Source organism: Sorex araneus, chromosome 2 (assembly GCF_027595985.1).
Source record: "Sorex araneus isolate mSorAra2 chromosome 2, mSorAra2.pri, whole genome shotgun sequence".
NCBI classification, from domain to species: Eukaryota; Metazoa; Chordata; class Mammalia; order Eulipotyphla; family Soricidae; genus Sorex; species Sorex araneus.
This window is the reverse complement of record NC_073303.1, coordinates 80,102,268-80,116,486: the sequence shown is the minus strand read 5'-3', so window position 1 is coordinate 80,116,486 and position 14,219 is coordinate 80,102,268. Positions and strand designations below refer to the sequence as shown.

Below are 14,219 nucleotides of genomic sequence, written 5' to 3'. Positions count from 1 at the left end.
TTTCTGTGGTGTGAGATGATATCTTATGGTTGTTTTGATCTGCATCTCCCTGATGATTAGTGATGTTGAACATTTTCTCATGTGCCTCTGAGCCATTCGGATTTTTTCTTTGGGAAAGTTTTGTTCATCACCCCATTTTTTGATCGGGTTGGAAGTTTTCTTCTTGTGGAGTTCAACTAGTGCATTGTATATCCTTGATATCAACCCAATATTGGATGGGTACTGCGTAAATATCCTTTCCCATTCTGTATATTGTCTTTGTACTTTGGTCACTGTTTCTCTTGAGGTGCAGAAGCTTCTTAGTTTGAGATAGTCCCATTTATTTACCTCTGTTTTCACTTGCTTGGCCAGTGGCGTGTCAGCTTTGAAGATACCTTTGGCTTCAGTGTCGTTGAGGGTTTTGCCGACCTTGTCTTCAATGTACCTTAGGGATTCTGGTCTGATGTTGAGGTCTTTAATCCATTTTGATTTGACTTTTGTACATGGTGATAGGTGGAGGTCTAAGCCCATTTTTTTGCATGTAGCTGTCCAGTTTTGCCAGCACAATTTGTTAAACATGCTTTCCTTGCTCCACTTCACCTTTCTTGCTCCCTTATCAAAGATTAGATGGTCATATATTTGGGGGGATGTGTCAGAGTATTCAACCCTGTTCCATTGGTCTGCCACTCTGCCTTTGTTCTAGTACCAAGCTGTTTTAATGACTACTGCTTCGTAGTAGAGTTGGAAGTTGGGGAGGTTGATTCCTCCCATTTTTTTCCCCAAGAATTGCTTTAGCTATTCGTGGGGGCTTATTGTTCCATATGAATTTCAGGAGCGCTTGCTCCATTTCTTTGAAGAATGACAAGGGTATCCCTATAGGGATCGCATTGAATTTGTACAATGCAATAAGTCAACTTTAGAAGAAATCTTATATATTCTCTTTGGCAAGGTTTTATGCAAACAAATAGTTGAACAGATTATCTCTGGCAACAACTGTTAATACCTATTTTATTTGGGTGTTCCTTACCGTTTATTACTCAGACTCATTGATACGGGGGACCATAAGATTCCCATCCAGTGGTGATGGCTGGGGGTGGACATGCAGTGTAGAATATCAGACCCATGGTCTGTCACATGCAAAACCTTTACTTCAGCTTTGTGAGCTAGTAAAAATTGCATAACTTTGATTGTGTTTATAAAAAAACACTAGTCAGGCTTTTTTGTGGGGTCCATGCCCAGAAATGCTCAGGAGTTACTCCGACTTTCACTAGCCCCTAGCAAGATATCCACAAGTGATCTAAAATCATTCAAATGAATGTTGTGTTTCATTTGTAGTGTGTATCTCTACAGTGCAAATATTACTTTGAAAAATAGAAACCCAATCTCAGATATTTTATGGCTGATTCTAGAATGATTTATTGTTTTAACTGTGTTCTTTGGAAATGTTTGATATAGCACTTTGAAAGAGAACGTTTATGCTTCTAATTATATATAAGGATGATTTCAGTATTTCAGCGAAGAGTAAATTTATGGGTGGCAAACTTTTGAAAATTGTTTAATTATAGACAGGAAATGAAAGAATAATAGAATTCCATGAAAATAAATTTTTTAAGTTTCATATTGTTTATTATAAAGACAATATAGTTATAAAGTTAAGACATATTAAATATTGAGTTATTGGAGTTTTGATGGATTATGCCTTTGATTCTTTAAAAGGATGGATTTTTATTTTATTTTTGGCATCTTAGTTTTAATTTTTCAGTTGACATTTTTATTGAATTAATATTAGTTGTTTTTATTTTAAACATAGTATATAAGTTTCAGGTATATAATATCATACTTGACGTTTGTATATACTTCATTTTATTCCTTACCAAAAGTCTGCATTCACCTTTTACCCTTTTCACCCACTATTAAACTCCCTTCCCCTTTGGTAACCACCAGTCTATTCTTTGTAACTGAGAGTTTATGTTTATTGTATTTATTTTCTTTCTTTGGGGGAGATGGGGTCCATAGCAGGCAGTGTTCGAGGCTACTCCTGCAGTGTTCCATGGACCCATTTGGTGCTAGGGATTGAATCCTGATTTCTTCTTTGCTTTACATGTGGTTCAGTGCTTGAACTATCTCCCTGGCTCTGCTTTTGTCTTTATCTGCCATATAGAGGTAAACTCACTTAGTGTTTGTCTTTATGGTTTATTTTACTTAGGATAATACCTTCAAGGTCCATTCAAATTTTAATAAATGACAAGATACAATTTTTTTCCCCCACCCAGTGGCTGAGTAGTATTCATTGTGGACATATGTCACAACTTACCTTACGCTTATGGGCAATAAACCTTAGGTTATTTTTATATCTTGACTTTCATAATACTGCACTGAACATCAGGGTTAATATACCTTTTTGAACTAGTGACTGATTATCAAGATGACTTTTTCATTTTTGTTTTGGGGCCACAGCCGGCTGTGTTCAGGAATTACTCCTGGCTCTGTGCTTCAGGGATCACTCCTAGTGTTGCTTACCTGCTGTACTATCTCTTTGGCCCCATCAAAAAGCTTTTAAATAAAAATACGTTTATTTTAATTTCAGATTTTCTGCCTTCTCTGATGATAAGTCAATTGTAGAGAAAAGTTTACATGTTAGGATTTGTTCTTTTCCTTTGTTTATCACATAATTTTCTCATAGTTTTGAAAGACAGGTTTTATATTCAGATTTATAGATGAGATAATTTTAGGTAGCACATTTCTTTTTGTTTTGTTTTGGGGCCACAGCAGGCACTGCTCAGGGGTTACTTGTGACTCTGTGTGTAGGGATCACTCCTGGTGGTGTCCAGGGTAGCATAGGAGGTGCCAGGGATTGAACCTGGATCAGCTGCATGCAAACCAAGACTCTAGTTGTACTAATAGACTCTAGTTGTACTATTGCCCCAGCCCCACATTTTTTATTTTAAGTTAAATGTACATTTGTAAGTATTTTAGAAGAACACTAGTTTTTCATATATGGATAGAACTATGCTATATCCTTTTTAAGTGTTATCCAGATAACACTTAAAGAGCTAGACCAAATAACCCGATTTTTCAAAGGTTTAATTTAAATTCTGCACTGTCTCCCATTGTTTATTGATTTGCTTGAGCAGGCATCAGTAACGTCTCCATTGTGGGAATTGTTGTTACTGTTTTTGGCATATAGAATATGCCGGGTAGCTTGTAGCTTGCCAGGCTCTGCCGTGCGGGCAGGATACTCTCGGTAGCTTGCCAGGCTCTCCGAGAGGGACAGAGGAATTGAACCCTGGTCAGCCGTGTGCTATCGCTCTAAGAGTATTAAAGCATAATATTTAAAAAAAAAATTAAAAAAAACTTCATGTATTTTTATTTCTTTTTTAAAATCTCATTTTCATAAGGTTATTCACATTAATCGATTGCATTCACTATTTCAGCACCAATTCCACCACCATTACATCTCCGTCCACCATTATTTTGAATTTTCCCACCACCATTCAAGCCGATCTGCCAGGAGCAGATGCTAGATAATTTATTTTCTGTTGCTTATTATGAATATCATGAAAACATAACATTTCTTAATGCTATTTGAATTTCTCTCTTAAGGAGGAACTCAGAAGCCTTGGCTTTTCTCATTGTATCATCCTTACATTCGGTGTCTTTTATTTCTTGTTAGCTCCACAGGCAAGAAGTAGGGAATCCAATTGAAATTTGTTTGGAGACTGGCCTTGAACTGGAAATTTTATCTTTATGCCATTGTTCAAATAACATGCTTGGAGTCTAGGACATTTATGCCCAGGAGAAAAACATGAAATTGATACATAAGTAGTCAGTCTTTTCTACAATAAATTTAAATTGAGAATTTATAGAAACTTACACAGTTACCACAGAGGAGTTTTATGGCTTTGGGGAACACTGGAAATAAGTTTTCTAGAAGTTTTCCATGTGCCTCTAGGATTATTTCCAGTTTAAACAATACAGTTACTGTGTTCTTTATACATTTGTGAAAGTTGATAGGATAAGGTGTGGGTTATTGAATTAAAATACTTTTTTATAATTGCTTGACTTAATCACAATGGAAAATGTTTTCTGAGATTTTTGTGTTTGGCCATATCTGGTCATTTTGTTTGTGTTTGGGTCCTATCTAGTCCTGGCCCCATGCTTAGGACTTACCCTAGGCTTCGTGTTTACGGATTGCTTGGGGAACCATATGTGGTGTTGGGGATTGAATTAGGATCAGTTGCATGCAAGGCAAGCATCTTATCTGCTGTGCTATCTTTAAACTCCTTTGCTGAGATTTTTATTTTCAGTGATAATGATATGTTTGCTTATTTAATGCCATGTCATGAAATAGGTGTACTATTTTATCAAATATAGTGAAGCCCTTTATTTTTTTCCCCGTGAAGCTCTTTTTTTTTTTTTTAAATGTTGTTTTCAAAGCTGTAAATTAATCACTTAAAGACAGTAAGTCTGGGGGCTGGAGCAATAGCACAGTGGGTAGGGCGTTTGCCTTGCACTTGGCCAATCCGGGTTCAATTCCAAGCATTCCATATGGTCCCCTAAGCACCGCCAGGGGTGATTCCTGAGTGCAGAGCCAGGAGTAACTCCTGTGCATCGCCAGGTGTGACCCAAAAAGAAAAAAAAAAAAAAAGAAAGAAAAAGAAAAAGACAGTAAGTCTGTATATGGTTATATTTTAAAGAGGAATGGACATTTTTTTCTGTTGTATTTGAAATATGTAATGAAGATCAATGCTTTGCTTCATGTTATGACAAAGACCAGTTAATCTTTATTGACTGACTAATTTGCTGTCTTTTCTAATAATTCTTACATCTCTGATCTTTTATTGCAAAGTAATTAAAGAAATTGAATTTTCAACTTTATCTTAGTTCTCTAAGGGGAAGCTCTCTTTATAAGAGAAAGTCTTAGTAATGAGATGTCAAAATCTGTTACCCCTTGATTATAACAAAGCATCAATCCTTTAAAGGTAAATGCCTATATTTTCATATATGTTACACTAAAAAAATCTTTTTGGGAGTGTCAGAGAGAGTGCAGTGGGTAGGGTTCCTGGCCTTGCACACACTGGATTTAGCTTTAATCCCTAACGTCCCATATGCTCCACCGAACCCATCACTTCACTAGGAGTGATCTCTGAGCATAGAGCTGGAAGTATTGCTGAGTATTGCTGTGTAGTGGCCCCCCTCCAAAACAATGATCTGTTTCTTTTCTCAGTATATTTTGGGTGTGCCTATATTGAACTTCAGGCTTTAGACCTGTGAGGAGTAAGAGGAAAAAAAAAAAACAAATTTGAAAACTTGGAAAAGTATTGCATATTTCTAACTTTTTAATAGTAAGATTAAATATTTTCTCCCATGTATTTGATTAATGAATTTTTATTCACTGTATTTTGTTTTCCCAATTTAGATTTATATCTACTTTTTAAAATTTTTGAGACATATAATAAAATTTACTCTTTTTAGTATGTTGTTCAGTGCGCTGGAATGTTAGTATTAATTTATGGGTCTAATATTTCCTCTTAGTATATATGTTTCTGAGATTTACATGTTATTTACAAATATTAGTTTTTAAAAAATTATTGAATAGTATTTTATTGTGTGGAGTTAGCAGTTTTCCATCCATTTATCAGTTGTAGGACTTAAGATCGTATATAATTAATCTAGTGAGGACCTATTTTCATTTATTTTGGGTAGATGTTAACATTAGGAAAGCAGAGGTGTATTTATAGTAAGTGTATTTATGGTAAAGAATGCCTGACCTTTTTCCAAAGTGACTGTCCTCTTTTGCATTCCCACCAGAGATTGCTTTGAATCCTCATCAATACTTGAAACAGTACAACTTTAAAATTATGGTTATTCTATTAAACATGCAGTTATTCTTATGTTGTTTAAAAGCATTGCTTTTTTTTTTAAAAATAGCTTGAGATTTATAGAAGAGTTTTCAAAGAGGGTCAAAGAGATAGTACATTGGGTGAGGTGTTTGCCTTGCATGGGGCTAACACCTGTTCAATCCCTGGCATCCCATATGGTTCTGCAAGCACCTCCAGGAGTGTTCCCTGAGTGCAAAGCCAGGAGTAAGACCTAAACACTGCCTAGCATGGCCCCAAATCGAAACAAAAACCAAAAGTAAAAAAAGAACAAAGACTTTGCCAAGGTATAAAAAGTATCTTTCACCTACTTCTGTTAATATTTTCATCTCACGTAATCTTGACACAGTGATCAAAACTAGGAATTAGAATCGGTACACACAAGCCATAACTTTAATTAGGATTTCATCAGAATTTCTAAAAATACAAATTTTAAATTTTGAGTCATTATGATAATGCAATACTATTTTTTTCCTCTTTTGGTTTTGAGCCACACCCAGCTGTACTCCAGACTGGCTCAGGGGTCACACCTAGTAGGGCTTGGGGCATGATATGAGATGCTGGGGATCAAACCCGGATCAGCAGGATGGAAGGCAAGCACTTTTTTCGCTATTCTATTTAGCTCATTTATTTTCAAGTTAATTTCTACCTTCATGGTATTATGATTTGAAAAATTGACAATAACTTATATTTTTATGTCAGTATTGACACTGTGCCCCGGCATATGATCTGTCTTGAAGAATGTACCATGTACACTGGAGAAGATTGTGTATTCGGCTTTTTGCAGTTGGAAAATCTTGTACCTGAACCACCCAACCAGGGTCACTGCCCCATGGGGCCACAGCCCGGATTCCCTCAGGAGGGTCATAGTCTTGTTCACAGCAGCTTTTTCGATTCAAAGGGATTTGCAGCTACGGTAGACTAGAACTGAAGTACTGAAAGAAAAGCAAGTCCAACTAAAAACCCTCTGCCATGCAAAGAAATCACTTAGGTTTGAGGGAATGATAAATATATTCTGTTACATTGCTGGCATCCCATATGGCACCGCCAGAAGCACTGTGAAAAGTGATTCCTGATTGCAGAACCAGGAGTAACCCCTGAACATTGACAGGTTTGGCCCAAAAACTAAATAAAAAAAAATAAATAAAACCCTCAAGCAAGCAATATCTGAGGCCATTTGTTTCACCTAACCCATTTCTGCAAGGGATTCTGAATGACTTCTTAAAGAGCTAATGTAAGAATGGTAAAAATGACTAAAACATAATTAGAAACATGGCAACAGATTTTTGTACATGTCTCTTAATCTTCAAGTTCCTTATCTAAAATTCTTGTTTTCTTATTGATATTCTGTCTGGTTGTATAGTGTCAAGGTGTTTCCTCAGGTCTGTTAGCAATTGCTTTAAAAACTTGCTGCATCTTCATTTGATCAGATATATCCTGATGATCTTTTAATCCCTATCTCATTACTCTCTTTTACTTGATTTGGTCTGATAGAGGTCTGCCTCTTTTTTAGTTTTATCACTAACCTGTATGAATTTTTTCCATCTTTGAACTATAGTTTATCATGAGAAATCAAGTGTGCCGTGCTAGCTGCAGAAGGTTGTTCCCTGATCTGTCCAGCACTCTGTGCCCTGCAGGAAGAGACAGGGAATAATCAGTTGATTTGGAAATCATTTCTTCTACCAAAAAGCAATATGAAATTTTGATTGTTGAGTCATTTTTTTCTCCCTCTGAAGTTTTTTGGGTCCTCAATCCATTGTTGATCTGACTTTGGGGGCACCATGAAGAATGTTTGAGCCTTAGCCTTTTCACTCTCTCTTAGTCCCAAATCTTAATCATATACTCTATTAAAATCAATTTCCTTTCATATAAATATATTAACTGTTCTAATCAAGAGAACTGAGTGTAGTCACAACACTAATCATTTGTTAGTGAGCTTTATTAATGTTTATTTAATTACAGGTATTTATCTCTTAATATATGCTTTGCTTAGATGACTACTTAAAAAAAAAAAAAGCATTCCACTATTTACTAGGTTGATTTCAGAGGTCTGGGTCTGATATAGAACGAGTCAGCCTGATATACCGAACTCGTATAGTGGAAAGGAATACCATATAGGGGCTGGAGCAGTAGTGCAGTGGATAAGGAGTTTTCCTTGCAGTTGAGCCTGATTTGATATCTGCCATTCCATATAGTTCTCCAAGCCTACCAGGAGTAATTCCTGAGTGCTGAGTCAGGACCGCCGGGTGTGCCCAAAAACCAAAAGGGAAAAAAAAGAATGCCATATATATTACTCATAATGACTTCTTGATGATACAGCTGAACTTTTAACTGTTTTAGTGAATTGGATGACTTAGATACAGATTCACCTTTTAAACATTTTTGTTTCATTTTTATAAATTTTTAGGGACCACAAATAATACTTTTTAAAATTTGCACTACTTGGTTTTTCTTTTCTTTTCTTTCTTTTTTTTTTTTTTTTGTTTTTTTGGGTCACACCTGGTTATGCACAGGGGTTACTCCTGGCATTGCACTCAGGAATTACTCCTGGCGGTGCTCAGGGGACCATATGGGATGCTGGGGATTGAACCCGGGTTGGCTGCTTGCAAGGCAAACGCCCTACCCGCTGTGCTATCGCTCCAGCCCATGCATTACTTGGTTTTTGAACCTAAGTTCTCACAAATGCAAAGCATATGCTATGCTACCAAGGTACATTTGCAACTCTACATCAGTTAATTGTTTGTGATGATGGTGGTTTTGGAGAATTGGAGTTGCATGTATGTGGTGCTTGAACTTAAACTTTCCTGTTAATTTTGTTTTTTGGTAAATAAGTTTAGGTGCTCTTAGCCAAGGCTTGGACTTCATAATTTTCTTGTAATCAACTTCTCCCTTGTGATCTCTGTACCTTCTCTTTCTTCTTAATTTTATTCTCATTCCTCCTTTAAGCATACTTCGTTTACTTATATTCTTAAAATCAAAGAAGCAGACAAAAACTTTTCTAGACCATGGTATATACTTCCTGCAATACCTTAATATAAATCATATTCAAGAAGAGCCTCTGCCTATCATTGATATTTCTTTTTTTTTTTTTGCATTTTTTTTATTAGTTTATTTTTAATTAGAGAGTCATCGTGAGGGTACAGTTACAGATCCATACATCTTTGTGCTCATGCTTCCCCCATACAAAGTTCAATAACCCATCCCTTCACCAGTGCCCATTCTCCACCACCCGTAAACCCAACATCCCTCCCCCCTCCCCAGTCCCGTCTCCCCCCACCCCACCCTGCCACTATGGCAGGGAATTCCCTTTTGTTCTCTCTCTCTGATTAGGTGTTGTGGTTTGCAATAAAGGTGTTGAGTGGCCATTGTGTTCAGTCTCTAGTCTGTATTCCACCAGCCTCACCCTTCCCCCACATGACCTCCAACCACATTTTACTTGGTGGTCCCTTCCCTGAGTTACCCAGAATGAGAGACCAGCCTCCAAGCCATATCATTGATATTTCTTACCACCCTCTTAAGACTTATATTTCTTAGTGAGAGTCAAAGGGGATAAAAGATGGTACAGGAGTTAATTTGCATGTATTTGATCCCAGTTCTGTCCTCAGCCCCTCATATGGTTCCCTGAGCACCACTGCTAGTACAGAGCCAGAATAGCCTTGAGCACCACTGGGTGTAGCCTGAGCTACCCTCCCTCCCCCACTACGTAGACACACAAGATTTCTAGTGCCTATTTGATGTTACCTTTTTGTAAATAACTCAAATCCCAATTTATGTTCAATTATTTTGGGTGGTGCTAAGGTCTTCACAAATGCAAGGGAGATGCTCTACCACTGAACCACATGCCTGACCCAGTTTTCCTAGAGAAATACTCCTTTTTTTTTTTTCCCCCTAGAGCTTTTGAGTTCTACAGTCAGATCTCTTTTTAAGATTAACTAACTCCTTAACCCAACCCTATTTAGATTTAAAATTTTGCATATGTATGTATTTTTATTGCTGTATAAGAATTGTCCCAACACAAGGTTTTAAAATAAAAGATATTGGGGCTGGAATGATAGCATAGTGGGTAGGGCGTTTGCCTTGCATGCGGCCGACCCGAGTTCAAATCCCAGCATCCCATATGGTGCCCTGAGCACCGCCAGGAGTGGTTCCTGAGTACAGAGCCAGGAATAACCCCTGTGCATCGCCAGGTGTGACCCAAAAACCAAAAAAAGAAAAAAAGATATTTATTTTCTTGTCCTTCTTTAAATAAGTAATTTTTAAGTCGTTTATTTGTGAAGTTTTGTCTCAGAGTCTCCCATGGTGATGCTGTCACAGGATGTCAGTCAGAACTACACCCTTCAGAAGACTTGACTGCAACTGACTTTAATGGAGTCCTCAGTCCTAGACAAACCTTTAGATGATTATTTCCAATAGATTCCCTCACACGGGTCAGGAGTTTTCAGTCTTACCATGCAGGCCTTCACTTAAGACATCCTTAATGCTATGGTAGCTTTTTTCAGAGTGATCTGATAGATCAAGTAGCATGGAAATCATAATGTCTTTTATGAAGTAACCTTGAAGTCATATATCACTATTTTGTACTATTCTGTTCATAAGTGAATTCCTAATTCTGGCCCATAGAATATGATTGAGTTCCATCTTTTAAAATAAGATCATCACAGAATTTGTGGGTGTGTTTTAAAATTCTCCTTATGATTATATTATTAAATAAGAAGTATTAATAATTTTAAGTAAATTCCACTATTCTGTATTAAAGACATTCTGAGGTTTGTAGTAAGATGTATTAATGTAGTTTTCAGGGTTTTTTAAATGTATTTACTTAAGTTTGCTAGTAATTTTGGGTTATAATATAAGCTTGTTTTAAAGTAATCTTTCCAGTTTTGATAGTTTCATTTTCATTTTTAGATACAAGCTATCATTGAATTATTCTGATTCTATCCTTTTGTTTCTCCGATTCTCTAGCTTCAATAAGATGTGTATTAAAAATTTTCAATTGTAGAAATGTATTTATTGAAATACATGGCTTATTTTTCCCCTCAGCTGATTTGAATAAGATGCACAGACAAAATATAGATGCCTACCATAATCCAGATGCAAGAATATATGAAGATAAAAGGACTGTTGTATCTCTAGACAAAAATTTAGCCACTTCAAATGCTGAAAACCTAGAAGATTCTGCAAATAAAAACTCAGGTTTTTAAATCATATTTTATTTTTTGTTTACATTCCTAAAGTTTATTAACATATCTGTCTGAACAAGGTTCTTATTTTGATTTTGAGAATTTTCTTACTGAGAAAGTGGTGCATTTCGGTTACATATCAGAAAGCACGACAAAGTATTAATGTTTACAATGTCTTTTCTTTATATGTATTTTTAAAAACAAATAGGTAGATGCAATTTGCTTCGTAGAACTAAGTATTCTCAACTTCGTAGTTTGCTTTTAGATTCTTGAGCCATTGCTGACATTTTAATTTTGATAGTGGGAATCTAATTTTAAAACATTAAAAGATTTTTACATATACACACTTTGCATTTTGTACATATGGTCTGCATGTTATGAAATCATCATATATGGACTTGTCATTATACAGTGCAATCATTTTTTTTCTTGTTTTGTAACTGTTTGTCCTGCCTTGCAAAACCATAATATGCAAGAAATGGAGTAATTGAAATTTTCTTTGATGTATTGTTATCCTCCCCTTTCTTAAATCTTTAATTTAATATTAAAAATACTTTATATTAATTCCTATATATTGAACTTTATTAAATATTTTAATAGCTTGCTAGAAAAAATTTTATTAGATACATATGAAAATGTTACATATTTAAAAATTAAAATTTAAAGGTCTGTCACCCGTACTATATTTTAGTGCCTATAGTATCACTTATGTACTACAAATTCTGCTTTTTACTTTATATTAGGAAAGAATTTTATATTCCTAACTGATCTGTCTCTCTTTCGGGGGTGAGGATTAATTGGTCATACCTGATGGTTCTCAGGGACTATTCCTGGCGTTCTCAGGAGTGACACTGGCAGTGCTCAGGGACCATTTGTGTTGCCAGGAATCAAATCGGGGTTGGCCTTATACAAGGCAAGTGCCTTCCTCCTGTTTTATCTCCCTGCCCTTGATTATTGTCTTTAAAAAAATTTTTTTTAAAGCCTTTTAAAATTTTTTATGAATTTGCTAGCTAAAGGGTGCTAGAATGACAAGCCTTGAATCTTATTTTTTTCTTTTTTGAAGTATTGGGGGTGTTGGGCCATATCTGGAGGTGCTCAGGACTTTTTTCTTGCTCTGCCCTTAGAGATCACTCCTGGCACTACTCAGGGGACCATATTTGATGCCTGGGCTAGAATCAGGGTCAGACAAATACAAGGCAAGTGCTTTAATCCCGGCCCATAGCCTTGTAACTTTTAAGCCTTTGAGGATAGCACTAATCTTTGAAACCTTCTGAGTACTTCAGGGGTGAGCGCTTTAGAGGATTGTGTGTTGTCATACCTATTCATATTCAGCTGGTAAAAGTTCATCTCTAAATACTCTAGAGTCTACGGCCATACCACCCTGAATGCGTCCAATCTCGTCTAAGTACTGTAGTTACTTATTTTGATTCAGGATAGATTGTTTTACCTAGTGGATCCAGTTCTGATTTTTGAAGCTGTTAAATTGGACCTTTTGATTTTGATAAAATTGTTAATTTGACTCTATTATTTTGTAATGACTCTTTATGTATCAAAATACCTCGGATTGGCGTAATAGGTAGTACAATGGGTAGGGCATTTGGCCATCCCAAGATGAATCCGTAGTACCCTGTATGGTCCCCAAGCCATGCCAAGGAGTGATTCCTGAGTACGGAGCCAGGAGTAAGCTAAGCACTACAAAGAATGGCTCAATACAAAATCAAACAAAATGCCTCCTGTTAATGCTGCTAATAGGGGATTTTGGCTTTGACTTCTCTCTTCATTTGCTTCTTTTAGTAGTCAAAATTAAGATTTCAGTGCGACCTCTTCTATTACCTTTCTTTCTGTACCCAGTATTGTTTGTAACTCTCTCAGTCTAAAGTTAGTTGCTCTAGCTTGGTAGTAAAAAATTACAAATTTAGCTCTGCTTATCCATGAAAATCACTGGGAAAATATTCTTTTCCTAACTTGCTTGCCATGATTTCCTAGGAAAGAGAACATTAAATGTGCACAGCAGAATATATTATCTGTAGTCTTTCTGTAAGCCACTGGGGTTTGATGCTGGTGTTGGGGCAAGAGTACTATAGTTTAAGAAATGGCATAGGGGCTGGAGTGATAGCACAGTGGGTAGGGCGTTTGCCTTGCACGCGGCCGACCCGGGTTCGAATCCCAGCATCCCATATGGTCCCTTGAGCACCACCAGGGATAATTCCTGATCGCCAGGTGTGACCAAAAAAGAAAAAAAAAAAAAGAAATGGCATAAAATCATAGCATGTTGAACAAAAAATTTTTTTCTATGAATTAAAATTTCTTAAATTATTTTTATTCTCTAATTATTAACTTAAAAACAGGTTTTCCAAAATGCAAGAAACTATGTAAACCCACCACTTAATATATGTATAAAAATTCCATTTATACATATGTAGAAATTGGTGTTTTTATACACATGGATGCACATATATATGTGGCATTTAATAACTTTAAGATCTTAGAGAACTCAACTATCTGAAAACTGAATGCTAGCACATGGGCTTATGGCTCATATCTATTTCCTCTTAACAGATAAATTTTTTCCCCCTATCTTTTGGTTTTGGAGTCACACCCGGAAGTGCTCAGGGCTTACTCCTGTCTCTGTGCTCAGGGGTCACTCCTGGTATGCTCGGGGGATTGGGTGTTTCAGGGAACCAAACCCTAGTCAGCTGTGTGAAGGGCAAATGCTCTATTTGTGGTAGTACTGCTCTTACCCTTTACAGTTCTATTTTTGATTCCCTTCCCAATGTTTGTTGTTTTTCACTTTTTGTATATGATGAAGAACCATATTTATGAGGTGCATAATAATTTGGTTAAATTTTTTTTTCACTTATTTTCTTGCACTCTATAGATACTTATGGGGGAGGAGTATTAACGCAAGTGTTTCCCCTCTGGTTTTATTTTTATATTTATTTTTAAACGAAGTTATTCTGCCTAATAGTATTTCGTTTCTAATTGCTGCAGAGGTTGAGAAGTTGAGTGATCCAAGTGAAGCACACTTTATAAATTCATTTTGTTAATCAGCTTTTACACCATACTAGGATTTTAGCATTTTAATTTGTCTTTCTGCTGAGTTAATCAAATAACCATTAATGCATTTATATAAAAAAGGAAAATATATCTGAATGGCATACTAACTGCAGAATCATTGGTG

The 14,219-nt window shown here is 36.2% G+C and overlaps 1 protein-coding gene across 15 annotated transcripts in view; it reads left to right on the top strand.

Moving 5' to 3' along the window:
* The window catches only part of CSPP1 (centrosome and spindle pole associated protein 1), a 104,404-nt gene that overhangs the window by 63,982 nt on the left and 26,203 nt on the right, over positions 1-14,219 (top strand). For all 15 annotated transcript variants that reach the window (XM_055127773.1, XM_055127772.1, XM_055127771.1 and 12 more), the window contains one exon: positions 10,899-11,051. In XM_055127773.1, the coding sequence (XP_054983748.1) occupies positions 10,899-11,051 (153 nt within the window). The remainder of the gene's footprint in view (positions 1-10,898; positions 11,052-14,219) is intronic.